Consider the following 22,400-nt stretch of genomic DNA (forward strand, 5'->3'; position numbering starts at 1 on the left):
TACAAGCAAAAGTGACCAAGTCCTTTTTAAATGTTTTTTCAGGAGAGCAAAAACAAAGTTTGAACATCATACTACTAATATGCAGTAATAATAACTCATTCCAAAAATGGATTTTCAAATGGATCAACTATTTTTCTATTGATTTCAGTATAAAAACAATTCAAATTGAGCAAAATAAAGCTTAATTTGTTTTATTTTGTGAGAGCCGACGCCAAATTTGGATATGATCAATTTTTCTTGATAAACTATATATATAATATTATTATGTATCTCACTGTTTCTGAGCAAATACAAATAATATAATTAGCAGTTGATGAAAATTGGAATGCGCGTGTTTGTGGCACATAAGTCTGTACGCACCTTAGAACAATACTGATTTCATGAAACAACTAGTCTGCATCCAAAGAAGTGTCCACCTTCAGCATGAAATTCATATAATTTTCCTGATAGTTCTCTACATTCACACAGTTGATGAAGAAACATAACTATGAGCCCACTGGGATGAAGAAATCGCTCAAAATACCACTGATATTCTGTCAGCTGTTCAATCAAGCAGTAAATCACTATTTAAGGTGTAATATAGGGAAAATATGGCATAATAAATTATTGCTAAAGCAGTGGAAATGATTGAAAGCAGTGGAAAGTCAAGAGAAATAGGTCAAGTTGCATAGTTGTTATTAATAGCAAGCATTATTACATTAAATTAATAATCCAGCTGATCTGTCACTTTTAATGATAAATTACTACAATTTATTTCTTATGCACTTTCAATATAATTCTGCGCTATCCTAAAAAAATACAACGTATTGAGTCAATGTAGTTGGCCAACGAACTCAATTGGTATAATGATTCAAAGAATATGCGTTGACAATTTTAAGTTGATTGATGAAAGCAGTCGAAAGTAATCGTCGAACAAACAAACCAACTAACTGACAAGACTCAAGTCAACAGTAGGAGCTCGCTATAAAGATAAAAGCTTAATCATCCTACCCACCATTAAAAAAATGTTTTCTAAATAGTGTGTATTTAAAGTATCGCAACACAGTAAGTAGCCGTAACTGTTCATATTATACTATATTGTTGGAGTGGAGATCTATTTCAAGATTTGAAAAAGTAATGAAAAATGTGGTCAAATATAATTTCGTGGTATGTGACTGCATCTTTGTGTTTCAATCTAAAATATAATAAAGGAAATAATTGGCTTATACACGTACGGGATAGGAAATTCAAGAATGACGCATCATCACTCTTGAACTACTGGACTGATCAACTTGAAGTTTTGCATGGATTCCTTATTATTAGCGAGGATGGTTGTGGACCTATTCTACACATGAAATTTCTACACGATTCTACACTTTTTCTTCAATTCTACACGATTTTCAGTAGGTCATGTTTTCAGTTCGTCAAGTTCTCAGTTAGACTTTTGCGGAGCACGAGTTACCTATCAGTTAAAAATAAATATCATTACATCTCAGCAAAACCTTGTCATTTGAATAAGTTGTGTAGAATATTCTACTCTCTACGGAAATCAAAAGAATCTATTCAAAGTAGAAGATTTCTCCAATATGATTAGTCTTGGTAACCAGATGGAAAAATGAATTCCTGGAATTGGGGGAGCGAAGTTACAGAAAGTGTGAAGATGCTTAGTGGAGCGGAGTAGGCAGACAACAGTGGGTCGGTCAAAAATTCCAAGATCAGAAATTCCATGACACAGCTGGGCTCCATGTGGTTTAACAGCCCCTTCTTCACACTCACATCCCTTATTTATGTTACGCTATAAATAAGTGAAAAATAATTGGCAATCTCGCGTGAAGGCAGCCCCCTCCTGTGCCTATACACCACTCAATAGTATTATTCCTATTCCATTCTATAAAACTACTCCACCACCCGTTCAAATCGTCTCCTGATCCGAGGAATAACAATGGCCATTCAAGGACATCCTGGTGGTCCAAGTATTAAGGATAGCAACAAAGGAATTCGGTCCCTTTCTTCCTCCGAATCTTTTTTTGACAATCTGAGCCTGAGAATTCAGTTTTGTTCAACTGAATATTTTTTTGAAGTGGCTATGTATCTTGAATGATTCTGTTCTGTTGTTATTTAAAGGTAGCGTCATGAATTGTAAATTAATGTGAGAATGGAGTTTTGTTGGTAGAGATTCCCTTGCGGGAAAACATAATATGTTTAACCATAATATGTTTTATATATATATATATATATATTATATATATATATATATATATTACCTTAGGTCTAAGGTAATACCTTAGACGAATACCTAAAGGTGCGTACAGATATACGCGCCGCGAACATGAGCAATCCACCTCCAATCAGCTGACTATATCTGTATTTTTACAGAAACGGTAAGATACAGACAAAGACCTTGAAGCATATTCAAGGTCTTTGGATACAGATATAAAAAGCTTGGCATCAGCTGATTAAAAGTGAATTGCTCATGTTCGCGGCGCAAAAATCTGTACGCACCTTTAGATAATCCAAAACTAATATACAACTGATAACCAGAACTAATATAGCTCCACTATAATATAGTCATAATATATTATATAAATATAACATATTACGTAAATTTATCTCAATATTGTACTGTTCCAAGATGGTAATCAATACTATATTGTTTTATATGTATTACTTTATGTCTAAGGTAATACCTTAAACGAATACCTAAGATAATCCAAAACTAATATACAAGTGATTACCAGAACTAATATAGCTTCACTATATGTCAATCTATCTCAATATTGTACTGTTCCAAGATGGTAATCAATCATATTTTAACCTTTTTCATTCCTAGAATGGAGTAACTATAGTAAAAACTGATGATTCCAATCCCAAAGCTGTATCACGACACAACTCACTTTGATGTCGATGAACGAAAATATAATGTCTTACCATTCCAGAGATCAATTTCACGAAAAAAGGAATCACTACGAGGACTCAACCAGATCTGCTGGAATATGAAACAACTGGAGCATATCGATGATAGAAATGTGATATTGGCATTGATATAGCGTTTTATAGTTGTAAATTTATCTCCAAGGCTATCATAACCACATAAACCACTAAACAGCAGGCTGATAACGTCAGAAAGTTATACCACTAGGGATCTCAATGGGGATCTTGTTTGAACTTTGCTATGAGTAATTTGATACAGATGTGTAAATCTTTTTTCAAGTGAATGATCAGTTTCGATTGGAAAATAATGATGAACAATTATTGTTCTTCATAAAATTATAAAATTTAAGTAATGTTCAAGAGGCTCATAGTTATAATTCTGATTCCTATAATAATTATCCAAACTATTTAAAAACTTCCAAGTAGGAGATATGACTCTGATTCCTTCTGAGCAACTAAATATTTTCTAGATCATAGTAATGGACTAAATTGTTTCCATAAGAGGAAAATTCCTCTAACAAACATCTGATGAGTGAATTTGTTGTGATTATGCTAACAAGTCAATTGTAAATTGTAGTGAGAAAGTTAGGCAGGGAGCAGCTTGCTGGGTCAAAACCAGGTTTAGTTAACATAGCAGTTATTAATTACACTGGACCATCACTGCAGCAAGACCGGTCAGTTAATCCAGTTTCTGAATAATTCAGCTGGTAAGTCCGGATTTGTTTCTTACGTCTCGACATGCTGCTTCATTCATAGCAGGCTCTACGCTCCACACACTTCTTCCTGAATAAACCATTCATTAGAATCTACATACCACTCCCAACTGCCTCTCAAAATCGGGCGTGACCTCCAACTGTTGAAATAATCGTTGATAACTTGTATAACGATTATATGTACAGTACTCAAGTAATTGGATTTGAGGTAATTTGAGATTATGTATCTTGAAACGTAGTCTACATTCCTACACTTGAGAAAATCACAAACAATTGATAAAATTCAACGTTTTCTACCTCTCCTGAAACAAGTCAAAACAAACTTTCTTCCGTAATTATTATTATCATCAATCAAGTGCCCCTCTCATTATTTTAGATACGTTTTTCCACTTCTTATAATATTGTACAGTATCTATTACAATACCTATTTGTTCGAATTTCGAAATAAAGTAATTTCCATCAACAAACACCAGACGACTAGATGAATGACCGCTATAATGAAAAACCAGGACATTATGGAAACTCCAGACTGACACGCAAACTTACAAAATATATAATTTTGAAATTTATAAAAACTTACAAATACACGCAAACTTACATACGCAAAATGTGAAACAATGAATAATCATAATCCTTTTTCATTATGAAACATACTACTGACAGTTTTAAAATTTTCTTTCATTAGTCTCCAGACTAGATAGCTATAGTATTGACAATAAAAAAAAATGGTCTAGCTGATACTTTATTTGAAAAATGTAAATTCATATACGGCTTATGTTGGTGGAGTATCCCTTCCGGGAAAATCCCATCTCGCCGGAATCTTATACAAATTAAGCTGCATATTTAATTTAAGCCGCAGATGGACCTTACGACTGTCATACTTCAGCTGTGACCGACAATTTATCGTGCCCATCCGATGAACCGGGCGTAACCTTTGTCAAAAACTTTTTATTTGGTGATGTGCGGGTTTGAACCCGGGATCTCTGGGCTGCTACGCAAGCACTATTTAATGAGATGTAATATCATCAATATTAATGGATTTTCATGATACACAGGCTAGTAACATGGACATCCAACTTCTGAAATAACTGCAATATTATACATTTCTTATTATTGTTTATTTATCCTATCGTCAACAATCTTCGAACTATTGAAGATGGAACTTCAATACAGGGCTGAAACTAACACTAACGAAGTTTCGTGTATGAAGTATTGTAATGTGTTTGGCTTTTTTGACAGAGAATGATGTTCAAGATACGTAGCTGTACGTTCATAACAAGACAATAACAGCGAGGCAAGAAGCAAAGACGTAACAGATTGACGTACAATAATATGAAAAGGTTGAAGTTGCTCTGAGCACAAGACCTTATTCGCCCACGTGCTTTGGCGAGGGCGACGGCTTTACTCCCAATGTACGCCGGATATACAGACTATCACGACGTTTCAACTTACTATTCTTCTATACATATATTCGTACCTACACACCTCTATATATATCGCTATAGATATAGTCTATGGTCTGTGCAACACATAGATACCCTGGACAGATTCACGGCTGACGGCCGAGAAGGTAAGTCCTCTCTCCTTTTCTCCTCTCTACATTTACCTCTACACCTCTCCTCATCCTTAAAGTGGAGTGAGAAGTGCTCACTCCTCATGGACAGCTGTGAAGCTGTGCTAATGCTTTTCCCGTTCATTTCTTTCTAGAGTTTCGCTTCATGTAAATTTAATTACCGTCACTACGACTTTTAACAATCAGCTCTGCTTTGCCGGACAGATTCAATGGGCGTTGCATGGAGGCGGAAGTCGACCTCTACTCCTCCTCAGTTCTCGGACTTGACAACTGCTACTCAGCTGTGTCGTTTTCGAAATCAACAGAAACACCTTCTTCACTCAAGAATAGTATATAGTCACAGAATACAGCATAGAAGTTTTCTCTGATATAGTATAGTAGAAGATACTAGAGATATACTATCCTTGTTCGTCACCTTGCAATGCCTGCCTGTGACCAAGAATAGTATATAGATAGATAGTATATAGCTATATACTATCCTTGGCCTGTGACAGTCTTCCTTCTGCTCACTGCCCACCTATCATTTGTGAACTATCTTGAATGATTGCAAAAACTGGTGAATCATTTTCAGGCGTCATTCATACTCATGCCTCTCAATGTCTCTGTCATAATAAATCAGCAGAGAAGCTGTCAATGGTAAATTGCTTGGAAGTCGAATTTTAATTATTATTATTTCATTTATTTATTTACAATGCAAATAACACTAATGTAATAACATTGAAAGATAAAATAATAAGGTAGTCCTTGTGCTATCTTTCTTCCAAATTTATAGGTGACAAAGTCCAAGATAAGGTTAGAATTTCACGTGTACAATTTTTATAAAAAATTCATTATTCATTATTATGATTCTATTTTTTTATATCATTTTATTGAAATAGTAAGAAATAATAATAAGAATACTAAAATAGTTTTGGATGTTCCAAGGCCAAATCTACTACCATAATCTATTTTATTAACTGGAATAGGTTCTGTAGAATTAGTAGTTAGGAAACATTTCTTACAATATCGTGTGGATTCGTCAAAGAAGCAATAATATTTATTTGGTTGAAGAAATTCATAGATCAGATTTGACATAAGTTCATAAAAACTAGTATTGACCAAAGTCTTGGTTAAATAAATTCATAATATTGTCACGTCACAGGAATAACAATTTTACAGCCAAAAACCCAATAATATGTAGTGGCATTTGACTTTTAACAATCTTATATGGACTAGAGGCACACAATCAGTGGATTAAGTATGTTTACATCTATTTTAGAATAATTGAGAATCCTACTCGCATATAATAAACAATCTTATTTTTTCTCTGTTATGTATGAGTTTTCTCTGCAATTGGGTAATAAGAATAATAATATTGCTTATGATTGCTCTCCTCCCATCATTTAAAGTCTTCTAATTTGTTGAATATTTTACCAAAATTATTACTAAAAATCAGAAATATTTTTACCAAAAGTATTATTAAAAATCAGAAATATTTTTAACAAAAGTATTACTAAAAATCAGAAATATTTATAAACTGCAATTTCTATTCAAATTTAAATTTTCCTCTACTGTTATAAAATATTAGTCTTCGATTTAAATGGACATAGCATTTCATTCAGTCACGTTATATCTCTCAAACCTTGAAAGGTGTTAAGATTTTTCATTCAAGTAGATACTGAACTTACGTTCTACGTTACAAGATAGATGAGGAAAAAGTAGTAGAGTACAAACAATTGATTTATGCAATAATGGGCTTGTCTTTTACATGCCAGGTGTTAAGAGTTAAACAAACGGCTCGCATTCCTGCATACTACATACACACTTCTAATGCCTCAAGAATGATTTATAACTATGAGAATCGTAAAAAGTGAGAAGTACACGAACTAATCACGATCTAGTTCCAGCTGGGTGAGAAGTCTTCAATTCAGATTATGCAGGAAGGCGTGCTAATATGTTTCAATGATGTAAATTTGACCGATAAATACCAGTGAACGACATTGTAAAACTTAATGGCCCGCCAAAAATGATCGTCTTAGCAGTTTCCTGTAAATAAATTTTCCTAGAAAACATTGCCGCAATTATCTACGGAAACATAAAAATGATTTATGCGGAATTGAATAGACGATTAGCTGCTATGAAAGCTCGTTTGGGCAATACCAAGATATTATCATTAAATACAAAGTTTCTGGGAAGTAATAAAATTCTATGTAAATGGAGTAAATCAGACTCTATATCACACACAAATGGTTACCTGAATTTCTATAGAATTATGAATTTGAATGAATTGCTCAAATTAAATGGATAAAACGTTAATTTCTATAGAATTATGAATGTGAATAAATTGTTCAAATTAAATGGATAAAACATTCATAATTCGTAGAATTATGAATTTGAATAAATTGCTCAAATTAAATGGATAAAACCAGACTCTATATCACAAATGGTTACGTGAATTTGTATAAAATTATGAACTTGAATAAATTTCTCCAAATAATAGATGCAACGAATTTCATTCTAGTTGATATCTCATGCTCTAAGGCACTGTGATTACAAGTTTGTGTATCTATTCATTGAAAAGGTACAATATGTGAGAGCGATAGGGAGACTCCATTATTCATGCATTTATAATATGAAATCAACGCTCAATTATTACAGAGACCTAAAAGGTTTTCCAGAAAAATATCAGAGTTTGAATACAATAATCATAGTCATAATAGTCAATAATCATAGAATAGCTAATCTATGACCAACATACGAGTATGACTATTCTCAGCTACATTGTATGCAATATGAGTATGATGTGTATACAATCTCTTTTTTATAGGGATTGGGTTGAACTAGAAGCAATGGTTTTTATTTTTACGTCATGAAAATCTTGCTACTAGAAGACGCAGAGGAGACAAGGTTCATTTCCATACGGTAATTTTAAAGTTGAAAACTCCTTATATGTTTCATATTTTATTATATGTTCCACATTCATTATTCATTGAGTTACTAATCTATCAATCGATACTTTTTCTTTCCGTCGTCATTTACTAACTAGAAAAATTGAGTACAATACAAACGTAGTTAATCCTCGTACAACAATATCAAAGGAGGCTACACTTATTTACAGCTTAAATCTTCACCTATTACATTATCCAGTCCAGAATGCTTCCCTCATCGGAAAAAAATTCGAACGAACAATCCCATCTACTTCGAAATGTAATAAATATTAATAGGAGCGTAGATCGGAGAAGCTGATATTAACATAGTTATTGTTAGTTCCCCGCCTTTTTCCGTTCGTACGGGGAGAATCTTCTCGTTCTAATCCCATTTAATTTATGTAAAAGGCAATCATTTTAACCGTGTTATTTCCAGGGTGTCAGGAGAGCTGGTGTTATGAGTTATGACAGGCAATTAACCAGCCCACGGAACCCAGGTACCACAATACAGTTGGATCAGACAGGGACTGAAAAGAATGGCTCCCACAACAAGAGGATGCGTTGCTCTAACATAGATTTGTTGGAAAGATGTGGGAGAGATTGGTCTCCAAGAAGAATATCGCCACAGGTCGCATATATCCATGAATTCGATTTAGCTTTTTACAAATTACAATGTCAGCACAAAATTATGGGTGGCTCATGTAGGTTGGATAGACATGAATAATAATGATTGACTCTTTTATCCAGTTGATCTGCAATGAATCTGTTATTATGGCAGGAAGCACGAACAATGCACTTGTGCACTTGGGAAATGATCACTGTTCTGGGAAAGTTAACTCAGGATCGCTTATGATGAACATTTATAAGAGTTGTGGAATGTATTTTGCAACTGATGAAAATCTTCATCATCTTATGATGTTTCTCAAAAATTTAAATACTGTATCATGAAGACGAGAGGAGTTCATTGGTTTCAATCATTTTCTTAAAAATCGGAAAACCACGAAGTGGTCAATTTATATCAGATCGAAATCTATTATCGAAATTAATAAATGATCGAAATCATTCACTTTAAAGATAAGTGAATGATCATTTACTTTATTAGATAAGTTTCAAGTATATATTATAATATAAATCAATTCATAATTGAAAAAAGTATAGTATATCAAATAATAAAAGAGAAAATTATGCTAGTGGATAAAGATGTTTGTGGTTGATCTAATAAGAGTGGACACGCGAGTTATAAATACCGCAACATTCATGATACCACAAAAATATGTAATACTATCATTCCATAGCCAGTGAAGTCGCTTGAAACTGATATGCAGAAGGGTCATGTAACATATCCTCATCTCAAATGGAAACAGCCTTCTTGTTTATTATTGATGACTCATGCGAAATTGTCAGATAGAATTTCTGATTTGATCTTTAAAAACCGCGGATGCAGTCAGGTAACCTTAGGAACTATCAAATTCAAACGCTATCATTGGAATCAAACATTACATCATTTCTTGAATGATTTTCTTCGATATTGAGCTGATAGAATCAAATTCCAGAAAATATTAGTGTTTTGTTGATTAGAATATTATTGGATCAGTTTTTTTTTAAGATTTGATCACTCGATATCAGTTCCTAATACCAAAATTTGGAAGACTTCAATGCCATATAACTCACTCACACTTTTTAATTAGGGTTTCAACCATTTTACACATCATCAATCAATGCTACTACAATATCGAACTTATTCTATCACTTATTAATAATTTTTGTATTGTTAACACTGAATTAACTCGTGATCAGACTGACTGAATGAATGTACAGGGTTCCTTCCAGGGCTCACAGTTCTTCATTTTCTCACGCAATCACTCTAGTTACATGCAACATCTCATTCTTAATGAAGCCAACTTGAGATCATAACACCTCTTATGGAGTATCACTATCACATAAATTATCACTTCATTCTTTGAACACACAACAATTGAAAGTTCTCTTTTGTTTGGAGAGTGGGTCAAAGTCAGGGAGCTTAAAAAGCACAAGTGCTATTGTAATTTTAAATACTGAACTCATTTATTCATTTATTGAACTTCTGGATCGTGAATAAGTTTTTATACATTATACAATAGAAAAGAATGACTGCCTTTATTTTTCTTCGAGAATACTAGTTGACTTACGTTTGATAAGGTAATAGTTTTCGTTTACAGTAACTTTTCAACTCAATTTCGAGTAATAATTCTATCAATGATGGAAACTATCAATTCTTTGACATTTCTTAGAAACTATCAATTCTAAGAAAACTATCGACAATTCTCAATTAAAGCTATAAATTCTTTTCTTTTCTTAGAAAACGAATTCGTTGGATGAATAAAAACTATCTTCAACCGAGAGTTGAACATTATTCATTGTTCAACTCTTCTATTATTTTCAAATCTCTATTATTTTATTGTCTGAGACTTGCGCAAGAGGAGTAGGATGAGAACGAGTTGCGAGATGTACGCAATGACGTTCCAAATAAAACCCCCCTACTATCGTATTTAATTACCAATTTCAGGCATCGTACGCTCGTTGACAAATCTGATTATCATAAAATTGTAGAACGAGCGGTGATTAGAAGCCAAGGGTTGGTCACTTGGCCATATCTCATCAAGTTACAAAGAAAGAGCGGTTCCAGTTTAACGCTTTGTTAATTTTAATGTGACTTCAGAGCGGAACAATTCCTCTGTTGCTCAACACTTGAGCTGCAAGCCATGTTTTGTTACTTCTTGTTGCTAATCTTCAGATGAAACACTGCTTGACTAATCTTGCACCCAAAGACAATGAGAACACATGCACTTGCGGATCTTATCAGAATATCGTTTACTAGGGAGCGATCAGTATTCTATTCTCTAAAACGTTGTCTCTTCATCTAGTTTTCGATACTCAGGTCTGTGGGATATAATTAGTTTACAAGCTCTCCTTGCCCAACTTTTACTAAAATTTAGTGGTTATTTTATCAATACTCATCATTCACGCAAAAAACTATCACAAATTATTTCTAAGCAAGCATTAAAAGTGCTTGCTTTATCCAATTACTGTATTCAAAGATCAAGGCTATAATAATGTTCTCCCCTCGTATCTTGTTATTATACAAGATCTTTATTTGCAATAAAATAAAACAAGTTTTCAATAGGCATCGGTAGTTTAACAATATTTTCATTTTTAAAATAATTGAATCAATTTGTCACATTTATAAAATCATTACAATTTAGATACACATACGCTGTATGTGTAGCTGTGTATCTTGTATTGTACGCTGTGTGATAACTTATCATATTTGGACGTAGTTCGATGCAACAAGATTCGATTATTTACAAATATAGACTTCAGTACAATCGAAAGTTAGACTCGGAAATAGTATGAGATGTACAAGTATATAACCCAGTAACTAGAGCCACCTACCAGCAGAATTGAGAACTACACTGATAGGAGTTCCAATCCACCAATCAGAAGAGAGTAGGGGGAGATTGGAGGCGTGGCTTGCTGTAATTGGCTAGTTATTCTCACGCCATGATCTTGGCATACGGAAATCTATTTGATTTGGCAATAATGTTTGAATGCTTTTCAAATTGCACGTCGATGTCTGTGTTATTTTTAAAGCTGTATTTCAATGATATTACAATGAAAAATGAATTCCATCTATACACTAATACGACTTAAGGTACACATTATCTACTACTGAATATAGGAAAAATCAGACTAAAGTTCAGACAAATTAATCAGCTTTGCTTATTGATTGAGTTACATGTATCGTTACTAATGACAAATCCATAACATGATATTAGTAACATAACAAATACCTAGAATACAATATTCTAGTATTCAATGCATGTATTCCAGGAATGTTCAAGTATAGTTCTCTAGACTTTCCACTGCTTTCAATAGAACATCTGGCAGATATCAGCTACATACCGAGCTAGTTCCCAGCCAAGGGACTCTCCAGTAACAATATTCTAGTATTCAATGCATGTATTCTATGAATGTTCAAGTATAACTAGACTTTCCACTGCTTTCAATAGAACAGCTGACATATATCAGCTAATTTTCGAGCTAGTTCCCAGCCCAGGGACTCTCCAGTAACTCAAGGAAGTATCACTCACCTTGGTGGTAGCAGTGGCGAGCGAAGCATCGCTGACAGGCTCGTTGGTGACCTGCACGGCGAGGAAAGGGTTGTCGATGAGTGGCCAGGCGCCCTGCACTCGACAAGTCTCATGCGAGCCGCTAAAAGTCTTGAGGTGAGGATCGCCGAACAAACTGCAGTACTTATAAACAGACCTCCGCCTCCAGTTGAACGAGCAAGCCGGCTCAGGCCGTGACGAGTGGTCGGGTGATGACGGATGGTGACCGGGCCGTGACGACTGTTTGCCACCCTTGGCCTGCGTGCAGTTGTATCGGATCGTGAGCGGTTTGAGCATCGACATTGTCGTGTGATACTTGAGGTTGCCGCGACAGTAACGACCCGTCTCCTGCAGACATTGGCCGTAGGCTAGAAGCACCTGGCAGTACGCCGGCGTCGCCTCCGGACCCGGAACACCCTCCTCCTCCAGCTGGTTGTCGTAGAGCCGAGTACAGTGCTCCAGTTTACAGCCTCCACAGTTCACTGCAACCAAACAAACATTTGATTATTAACAATTCAGTTTACATAACGGTGTAGCAACCGAAACAAGTATCCAGTTATTCCAATTACTGTAATAAATAAATAAATAGAAATCTGGTAAACTTTAGTTCACTGGACATTTTACTCAGGTAATTTCTATCGATTATCCCAGTTCTCCTTGACAAGATTCCTATCCATCATACATCTTACTATCACAATTAAACTAATATATACACTTGTTTGTTCGACTATTCATGCGGTCTTCCTCTTCTTCTTCTTCTTCTTCTTCTTCTTCTTCTTCTTCTTCTTCTTCTTCTTCTTCTTCTTCTTCTTCTTCTTCTTCTTCTTCTTCTTCTTCTTCTAATACTGAACTCATTTTTGTAGGCTGTTACAAGATATTCACACTATACAGTATATTCTGCTGCTTGATGTTCAAAAAAGAAAAGAGAAACAATTCAATAGTTGTTTAGTACTCCGTGGTTCAAGCTTTCAGTTTACTGCAGATTGATAATGGTGTTACAACCGAGAGTAGGATCTCAAACTGTTTCAATAAATTTGTTGTTTTGACAATGCCAAGTAGTTTTCATTCAATTCTTCAAATGAAATCAGTAATAGTTATATCATTTCTTTCATTTTATACTTGAAATCTTTGAAGTCTCATATTTATTTTTCTAAGTTTATTTAACTTTTGTAACTTGTTTTCTGTGACAGGGCACCCGCCAAAAAAACCTTCGGGTCTGGCAGGAATTGTTTGAGTTGTGAATAAAAATTTTGATTTGATTTGATAATTAGTATGACTTTGTACCACTTCTTTGTGACAACTAACTGCTGGCAGGAATGAAAAATGAAAGATACGTTACATTATCGAAGTCTCACTTCAAACTCATGTCATTCAAAACTCGCCTTGGGCGTGCAAAGCATGACATTTTTCAAAAAGGGGCGGCGGTTCTGATTATAGCAATCAAAGAAAAGATCAATCCTGTTCCACTAGTGAAGGTTGAACAATGATTGATATAGGTTTCCTTATTTAATAACGAATTACGACTTAACTTCTCAATACAGAAGTAAGATTGCGCGAGCAACCGTACATGTGTTCTGAAATCGGTCCAAGGCGAGAACATTAGCATACGTTCTACTGTTATGAATATGCATGAGATACGTAGAACATTATCTGTGAAATTGAACAGAAGCCTGTTTTGTGCGATAAGTCGTGGCAAACCGAGAAGATAGTGATGGATGGAAAGGAAATGACGCCTTGGAATTGTGGCCATTCGTAATACCAGTAGCAAAATGTGTAATTGCGTGGTTTGACTGGAAAACCGGACTGAAGCATTGCCCCGGGTAATAACACAGAGACAGAAAGCAATCAAGACCGTGCAGTGGACAAGTGGTTGTCCTGCAGACCTCTTGAACCAAAATTCATCATTTTCAGAGACTTTTACATCCCCGTTTCAGCTGGGATTTCGAATAATCCAGATTGAGAAACAGTATAGTGATCGTAGGTACAGTATAGTAGGGCAATCTCTATTTTGTTCAACAGATCACGGAAATCGGAAATTTAGTATCTTGGAAATAAAATACTTCCTACAAGAACCGTAATTGAGAAATTGGAACTCCAAATAATTCAAAAAAGTGTTGATCTTGTGTTCCAAGAATTTTCATCAGTTAATACATACTCAACGTCAATTTAATCAATGACATTAAAAATGTATGAAGTAATAGTATTAATCACGTATCAGAAGCAAATTTGGAAATTCCAAAACTCTAGCAATAACATTATGATAGAAGATAACTATTTCTGGCATATTACTGTTTTATCAGTAGTTTTAATTGACATGCCGACTATCAAAATAGAAATAACGATAATATGGGGGAATTTGTAGCGGTTCTATTACTACAAGCAGGCCCATAAAAAAGCTATTTCTCTTTACTACTGTATTTCACGATTAGAGCTATTCAGATAAGCAAGATTCCTACCAACTATTTCACAATATTAAAAGTGTTTCAAAGGATGACACTGATAAGTGCGGAAGTTAGAAAGTACTATGCGAATAAACAGTATAAAAACAGTCAGAACATTATAAAAACAGTATCAAACAATGAATTGATAAAATATGAATACTATCATACATTTTTTAGAGAATAGCTTGCCTACAAGCCGGTTTCATTCAATATCATGCTGTAATATTTTCTTATGGTTTTATCTTCATATTTGTTGCTTGGAAAACAATCTTTACAGAAAAATTACAGATAACATAAAAAAATCAATTTTATGCTTGGATGATTTAGGTTTGCGTAATATATAGATTATAAATTTAATTTTTATTCATTCATAGACGATACATACAATCCAGGTGTAAACAACAGGTATTCGCCCAAAACTGCTTCAACCTTCAATTTAAAATAAACAGTCCTGTAGAGTTCATGATTGGATTTCACATAACTTTGAGTCCAAATGAATGTATCAACTGGAATTTGGAATCTATCTGATTGAAATTCACTTCCATCAAAATCACTCATTTTATTATCAATTATTTTAGGTAGTTAACTTTTTTTTAATTTGATAAACTCACCTATCGCCATCATCGATAGAGATAGTAGCAGTACCGCCCAATCCATCACGTGTCCATTCCGGGAGACCACATCACACCATCCCCCACCGCTAAAAATCAAAGAAAAAACAGCTGATAAGCATTGATTGTCAATAATTCGTTCATAAATATTACCATAGAATTTGCACACACACAAGTTGAACACACATTCATGTAAGAGATTGGAATTACCGAGATATTGCAATTATTCAAATGCTAATGAATTAATTATTATTAAACGAAAATCCAAATCAAATGTTGTAATTCACCTCGAAGACTTCTTCTACTGCAAATATTTCCATCTAGCTGTTTACCCTGTTGTCAATATTTGCAGTAGTAGAAGTCTTCGGGGTGAATTAGAGCATTTAATTTGGATTTTTCATTTAATAATAATTAGATACATGTAAGCTTATTCTATGATATTACTATGACACAATAATTATAAACTATGTTACATGATGAACTATAGATTCAGAGTAGACACAACTATTCTATGACACAAGATAATACAGACAACATTACAACAAACTACTACGACAAACTTATAGTTGCACAGTATATGTTTTTAATTTCAATTAGCCCGTACACATTTCAAGAATTTCTCAATTTAGTATTGTGAATTGTCCTTTGATTTTACCATGACATTATACGAGTGATCGATATGAGTAATGTCTTGAAATCTCACAACTCTCTGCCTCAATTTGATGAAATTCTGGAACACAATAGAACTGAATTCATATAGGATTCGACTGACAGGCCTGGTCTCGTTAGTGTGATGAGCTAGCGGAGGATTGTTTTATCATCCTGAGGACTTCCTAACGCCGCTCCACTGTGCCAACTTCTATTCTCATCGCCATTTATGTTCTAGATAAATTTGAACAAGTCTGCCTACTCATAACTTGCCAAGAAAACGCTAGACGTGGACATATCTATTTAAATAACCTGTCATTATGACTGCCCATTATTGTCGAACAAAAATATTTTCGAACGCACAAGATGTTCGCGTTATTAGTTAGAATAAGGAGAAGAGAACTGTTGGTGAATTGTGTTCAAATGGGATAAATTATCTCAGTCTTGTTATTAAACACACTGATTGTTGTTATCATGAAGTACCCCCAATCAACTCATCAAGCTTGGTCAAGCATGCTTATAACTCGTGAACATTATTTTGAAAGATAATTTAAAATGAATTATTGAGAGGAATTAATCAATTGATATGGTAGTCTCCTGGTATTGGAGATTTCCCAAGATAATACAATAAACCAAAATGTGTGGTAGTTCCCATCAGTTCAGAGTTTACAGAGCAGTAAGTAAACAGATAACAATTCAATAATTTCAACCATTTAATGAATTCATTAAGATTGTCCTGATAAAATCATTCATGTGAATCAATTGAACAGTGATTCAAATATTTACACTGATTTTTGGTTAATAACGGTTGTGTTATCAATGTAAAAGCAATTCATCACATGACAGAAACTTGAGATTACTTGATTCTACAATTCCAGTAGTTCCAAGCATAGAATACACAAATCTGTGACTTAAATCTGTGGTTGCAAGTTAAAAAGATCATGATCAAGTTATACCCAATATCTAAGCTCAAGCTCAAGTTATAATTAATATCTAGCTCCACTTTTACCCAACCAAAGAAACATGATCCCAATTTCTTCTCACTTTCGAAACAAAACTGTATTTACAAAAAATTCAACACAATACTACTCAGGGAGGATTGGCAGGACAAAGAGAATAATTCTTATTGCAGTGCTTGTTTTCATTGCATTATTCACAACCATATTTTATTCTCTCTCGTGCACTCTCGCACTCATTCTTCTCTTTCATACTCCTGGAATCGTTTCTTCATCTCTTTCCTCCACTTATGGACTCGTATCTTCTTCTCATTCTTCTACTCCCGCGGTTCGCACAATTTTATACGCCGGTTCGAATTCTAATGAGAGCTCTAGTCTCGAACCATACATCAGAGAGCCTTATCAACCGGGTCGGTTCTTCCATATCAGATTGCAAGTCCTACAAAAAAGTAGGAAAACACCCGCAGAAATTCAGCGTGATGAAAAAATGAGAGGATGAGCTGTTTTCACGATTCCAACAAAACGTGATTTCTACGTCCTCTCCACAGAGATGCATGAAGATTTGTGACGGCTGCATCAAAACAATTGTAAATCAAGATGAAAATTAGAAAATACTACTTACAACTTGACAACATTCCGGGACGACTACAAACTTCAATGCAGAGCCGGCGTTTTTGTTGATTTGACAAGTGTAAAAAATTAATTGCAGACTAGACATGATCGACCGTGAATTTCCACAATACAATACTGTATTACTGTAAAGGACACAAATAATATTTTTTCAAACCTATCCAGGCCGGGTAGTTGCGATGAAATGAACGGACGCGGAAGTTAATAACTTGATTAACATTGATTGATGAATGAAGCAAAGCAATAAAATCAATAATAGAAATAACTTCCTCATTAATATTTCATTGCAGATTGAAAACGATACTAAAAAGATATTGAGTTCATCTCCCCATTAACACATAAGGTTAATTTATTTACGTGTTAAATCTCTATTACTGAAGAAATTAGGTTTTTTCAATGTTTTGATTTTTTTTATATACGTAATTGTTATCAATCCTTCACATTACATACTTTCATAGAGAAAATATAGCGTAAGTTGTCTCTGATACGGTATTAATCTACAAGAGAGTTCTTCATTGATTGTTTCTTTTTATATTCTTTGAAATTGGATATAGTTTGGTTTATATGATCTGATAATGTTCTGTATAATCTCTATGATGTTTTGGTTTGGTTTAGAAATGGAATGGTTTGTACAATCCAGATCTATATGACAAAGATAATTACAGATAATTTAAGATAATTCATCGTTGTAATTTACAGCTGTGCTTCTAGTAGAGAAGATTGTTTCAATTTTCGGAACAAAATATTTCAAATTAATATCTATTTTACAGTTTTGAGTACCAAGTAGAAGGAATTTTGTTATCAATTCGGATCTTAATCTTTCTAAATTTAAAATTAATTGTTTCAATGTGAAAATTAGTGAAGAATTGGAAAGTCGTACATAACCTTTATTTGGACAATTTATTTCATGAAATTGGGATGAAAAGAAGTTTTGGAGTGTAGTCTGTTTCTTTGTCCTTAAGTTGATTGTAAATGATAAATGAATAAATAAATAAATAATAGACACTGCATTGAATCAAAGATCAATATGCCATGAAATACAATATTTATTTCAGGTCTTTGAATGCTAAAACTCTGACATAGGCGGCTAAAATAATTGGGAAAAATAAATATCTAAGCTCTGAAATCGCTAACCACACAGTGATCATTGTAATGGTGTGGACGAGTAGAAGAGAGAGATCGAGACTGTACGGAAAAGACGAAGATAGAAAGAAGTAGACTGTATACCTACACTGACGTAGTGGACGATGTGTGGAGAACAATATATACCGCCGCACCTTTTGCTTAATAAAACGAAGAAATATATACAAGAATAAAAAAGAAACTGAAAATCAGCCGGTAGACAACTTTGAGAATGCGATGGACCGGTTGAAAGAGGAGAGGAGAGGGGTGAGAGAGAGAGAGAGTTAGAGAAGAGAGAGGTCAAGGCGCCAGTCTGGACCATCCAGCCTCCCTTTCAGACACCAACCACTGATCCACCACGAACAACGAGAACAGAAAACGGAAGAGAAATTATGAGGATGAGAAGGCACAAAGATGCAGAAGATAAAGGAGTAGGGCATACGTAAGGAGAGAACTGGAAAATGAACAGGGAAATGAAAAGTGAAATCATGAAAACGTAAATGAGAATGAATTGAAGTGATAAAGAGGTAGAAAAGGAGAGAGATAGAGGAATAGTGAGAGAGAGAGTGAGTAAAGAGACGACAAAGAGAAAAAGATGAGAAGGGAGAGCAACGAGGATAAGTAGAACTTGAGGAGAAAGAGAACTGAAAGATGAAAAGTGAGATGATGAATAATGTAGATTAGAATGAAGAGGAGAAAGAAACAGAGAGGAATAAGATGAGAAAGAGAAGGAAACTGAAGGAAAACTGGAAGATGGAAAATGAAATGGTGAAAAACGTATTTCAGAACGAAGTGGGAGGAGAAAGAGAGAGGGAACGTAAATAAATTAAAATGGATTGGAGAGAGAGAGAGAAATGAGTAAGATGAGAAATAAAAAAGGAAAAGAAGGGAGAGCGACGGAGAAGATAAAGAGGTAGAACTTGAGAAGGAAGAGAATCAAAGAACTGGGAGATGAAAAGTGAGATAATGAAAAATATAAATTAGAATGTAGAAGATAAATAAACAGAGAGGAATAAGATGAGAAAGAGAAGAAAACTGAAGGAGAAGTGGAAGATGGAAAGTGAAATAATGAAAAACGTATTTCATAAGAAGTGGGGGGGGAGAAAGAGCGAAGGAACGTAAATTAAAATTGATTGGAGAGAGAGAGCGTGAGAAAGGAATAAGATGAGAAAGGAAAAAGGATGAGAAGGGAGAGCGACGGAGAAGATGAAGAGCTAGAACTTGAGAAGGAAGAGAGAACCAAAGGACTAAAAGATGAAAAGTGAGATGATGAAAAATGTAAATCAGTATGAAGAGGAGAATGAAACAGAGAGTGGAATAAAACGAGAAAGAGAAGAGGATGAGGAGGAAGTGAAACGAGGGTGATGAAGAGAGAGGATGATGAGGAGGAAGGGAACTGAATGGAAGTTTTTTGGAAGTGGGTAAAAGATGGAAGAGGAAAATACGAAGGAGAAGGTAGAGAAAGAAAAGAGTGGAGAAAGGAAGCGGATAATCTGAAGAAGGATAAGGTAAAGATAGGAAAGAGAAGTGGAGAACAAAAAAGAGCTCAGTCTACTGAAGCACAAGATTCTTCTGGTGTGCTCGTTAGGTGATACCCATCACCACGCAACGGAGAGGAAATGCAACAAGTGACAAAGAAAACCAATGAAAGATTTGAGTGGAGCCGTGGAGAAGGTAGGAGGATCTTGTCACAAACTGTTCAACTTAATTGGACAGTAACGCCGGCGGAAAAACAAATTAAACCGATAAGACTATGTTGAACGAAATACGATTGATGTACGGAGGGTGCTCTCATGTAATCGTATCTCTAATAATAATTAAAAGCTATAAATAATAATGATGTACAGCAAGAGCAAGATGAGAAACCAATTGCAAGCTGATGTGATGAGAGCATGTTCGGAGTACATAGTTTTATATTTTTAAATTGCAGGATATGAAACCGTAGAGAAAGATGCCTGCCATACTATTCGTCTAACTAAAAGGTGCGTACATACTTATGCGCCTTGAACACGCCCATTTTGCTATCCGTCAGTTGATGCTGATGCTAATTCTACTGTTCCTGTTACAGATGTAATAAGCCGAACATCAGCTGATGGAAAGCGAAAGACGCGTGTCCTTGACGCAGAAGTCTGCACCCACCTTATGGTGCATAATATATAAAATGCACCAACAGAAATGAGAGACAGCTACATGTATAGAATCTACTTAGTATAGAATCAGCTTATAATCATTCAAGGAAAGTCGAGGTGAAATGAAAACGTTAGTTTCAAATCTGAATAATGAATGTTTACTTGATTAGCCTACTACAAACGTAGAGAGTATTGACAAGAATTGAAAAGTCGCACATAACCTTTATTTGGACAATTTATTTTATGAAATTGGGATGAAAAGAAGTTTTGTAGTCTGTTTCTATGTCCTTAGGTTGATTGTAAATGATACATAAATGAATACATAAATAAGTATGGACTAGAATTCATTCCAAAAGTGAATCAATAGGTGTATAAACTATATTTAATCTCCTTCAATTGGGGTAGTTCATGAATTCACTTTATTAAGCAAGCATTAATTAATTTTATTTTAGTATTTCAGTACTCGAGTGTCAGTTTCAAGTATTTGCGAAGAATTCACGTGGTGGTGGGGGGAGGAGTGTTGAATAATGAGAGATAAGAGGAATTTAATTAGTAGTGAGCTTTATAGCAGTGCCTAGTCATTGTGCAGTATTTTTAGAGCAGCATAAAGCAAGGCTTATTAATTAGAGTAGTTGGATAGTTAATAGAGAGAGCAAGGCATGAGTGGACACTGAAGAGGCTGAGCTGTCGCTTATGATTTGATCCACTTATAGAACTTGGAACAAGAAAGAGAGTTGGATGTTGGACCGCTCACTGACTGACACTGACGAGGAAGGCCGAATAAAACAAATGAAGTGAAAGACCAGTTCAAAACTAATGCAAGACAAAAGCAATGTCATCTAGATTATTTTCAATCATTCAAAGCTTTAGAGTGGCGGTGCTCAACTGTTGAATAATAGCCCTTCATGTATGATCTACTAGTTCGCACTGTACAGAGCACATAAATATCAATTGTTTGTATTGAAAGTGTAAACAATATTATATGTGGAGATGTTTAATGTATTTTAAATGTAGTTTATTATATGTATTCAAAGTGTGGTGAATAGAATTGTTTCAGAAAAAATAATGGAACTGAAGATTTGTCGGAATAGAACAAAATTTTATGAGCTTTAATTGGTGGGATTCAATAGTGAGTAAGTACTCAGAGGAAAATATTCACACTGAAAGTGACTGACTATGCTATCTGTGGACTCCAGTCGACCCCACTGCACACTAGTCCAATGAAACTCCAGTGGAAAATAAAACACTCAATATATTTATTTATTCATTCATTGTACAAAATACTATAATCATAATATAGTTATGACATTGGAGGAAAAACTAGGCTGAGCCTGTATGCACTATTTCTCTCCAAAAATTTTGAAAGAATGTATTTGTTGTCCAAAGGTTAAATTTATGAAATCATACACTGCTTCGTCACATTTTCGGTCCAGGAATGATGATTTGAAAATTTTGAATTTTAAAGGCTGGCTAAATACTTTGAATGAATGATAATTATATTACAAATAATGTCTAAAACCACTCGAATTACCATTAATTGTACATTTTTCACGTAAATTTTATAAAATTTAGAGTAAGAAAAATCAACTCACTATGTAATAATAATGATCCAA

At 34.4% G+C, this 22,400-nt stretch overlaps 1 protein-coding gene across 2 annotated transcripts in view; it reads right to left on the reverse strand.

Moving 5' to 3' along the window:
- The window catches only part of LOC111048420 (RGM domain family member B), a 122,250-nt gene that overhangs the window by 4,973 nt on the left and 94,877 nt on the right, over window positions 1-22,400 (reverse strand). For both annotated transcript variants that reach the window (XM_022334294.2, XM_022334296.2), the window contains 2 exons: window positions 15,303-15,391; window positions 12,233-12,732 (listed from right to left, as the gene is read on the reverse strand). In XM_022334294.2, coding sequence (XP_022189986.1) covers window positions 12,233-12,732; window positions 15,303-15,391 — 589 coding nt within the window. The remainder of the gene's footprint in view (window positions 1-12,232; window positions 12,733-15,302; window positions 15,392-22,400) is intronic.

This window comes from Nilaparvata lugens, chromosome 2 (genome assembly GCF_014356525.2).
Source record: "Nilaparvata lugens isolate BPH chromosome 2, ASM1435652v1, whole genome shotgun sequence".
Classification (NCBI taxonomy): Eukaryota; Metazoa; Arthropoda; class Insecta; order Hemiptera; family Delphacidae; genus Nilaparvata; species Nilaparvata lugens.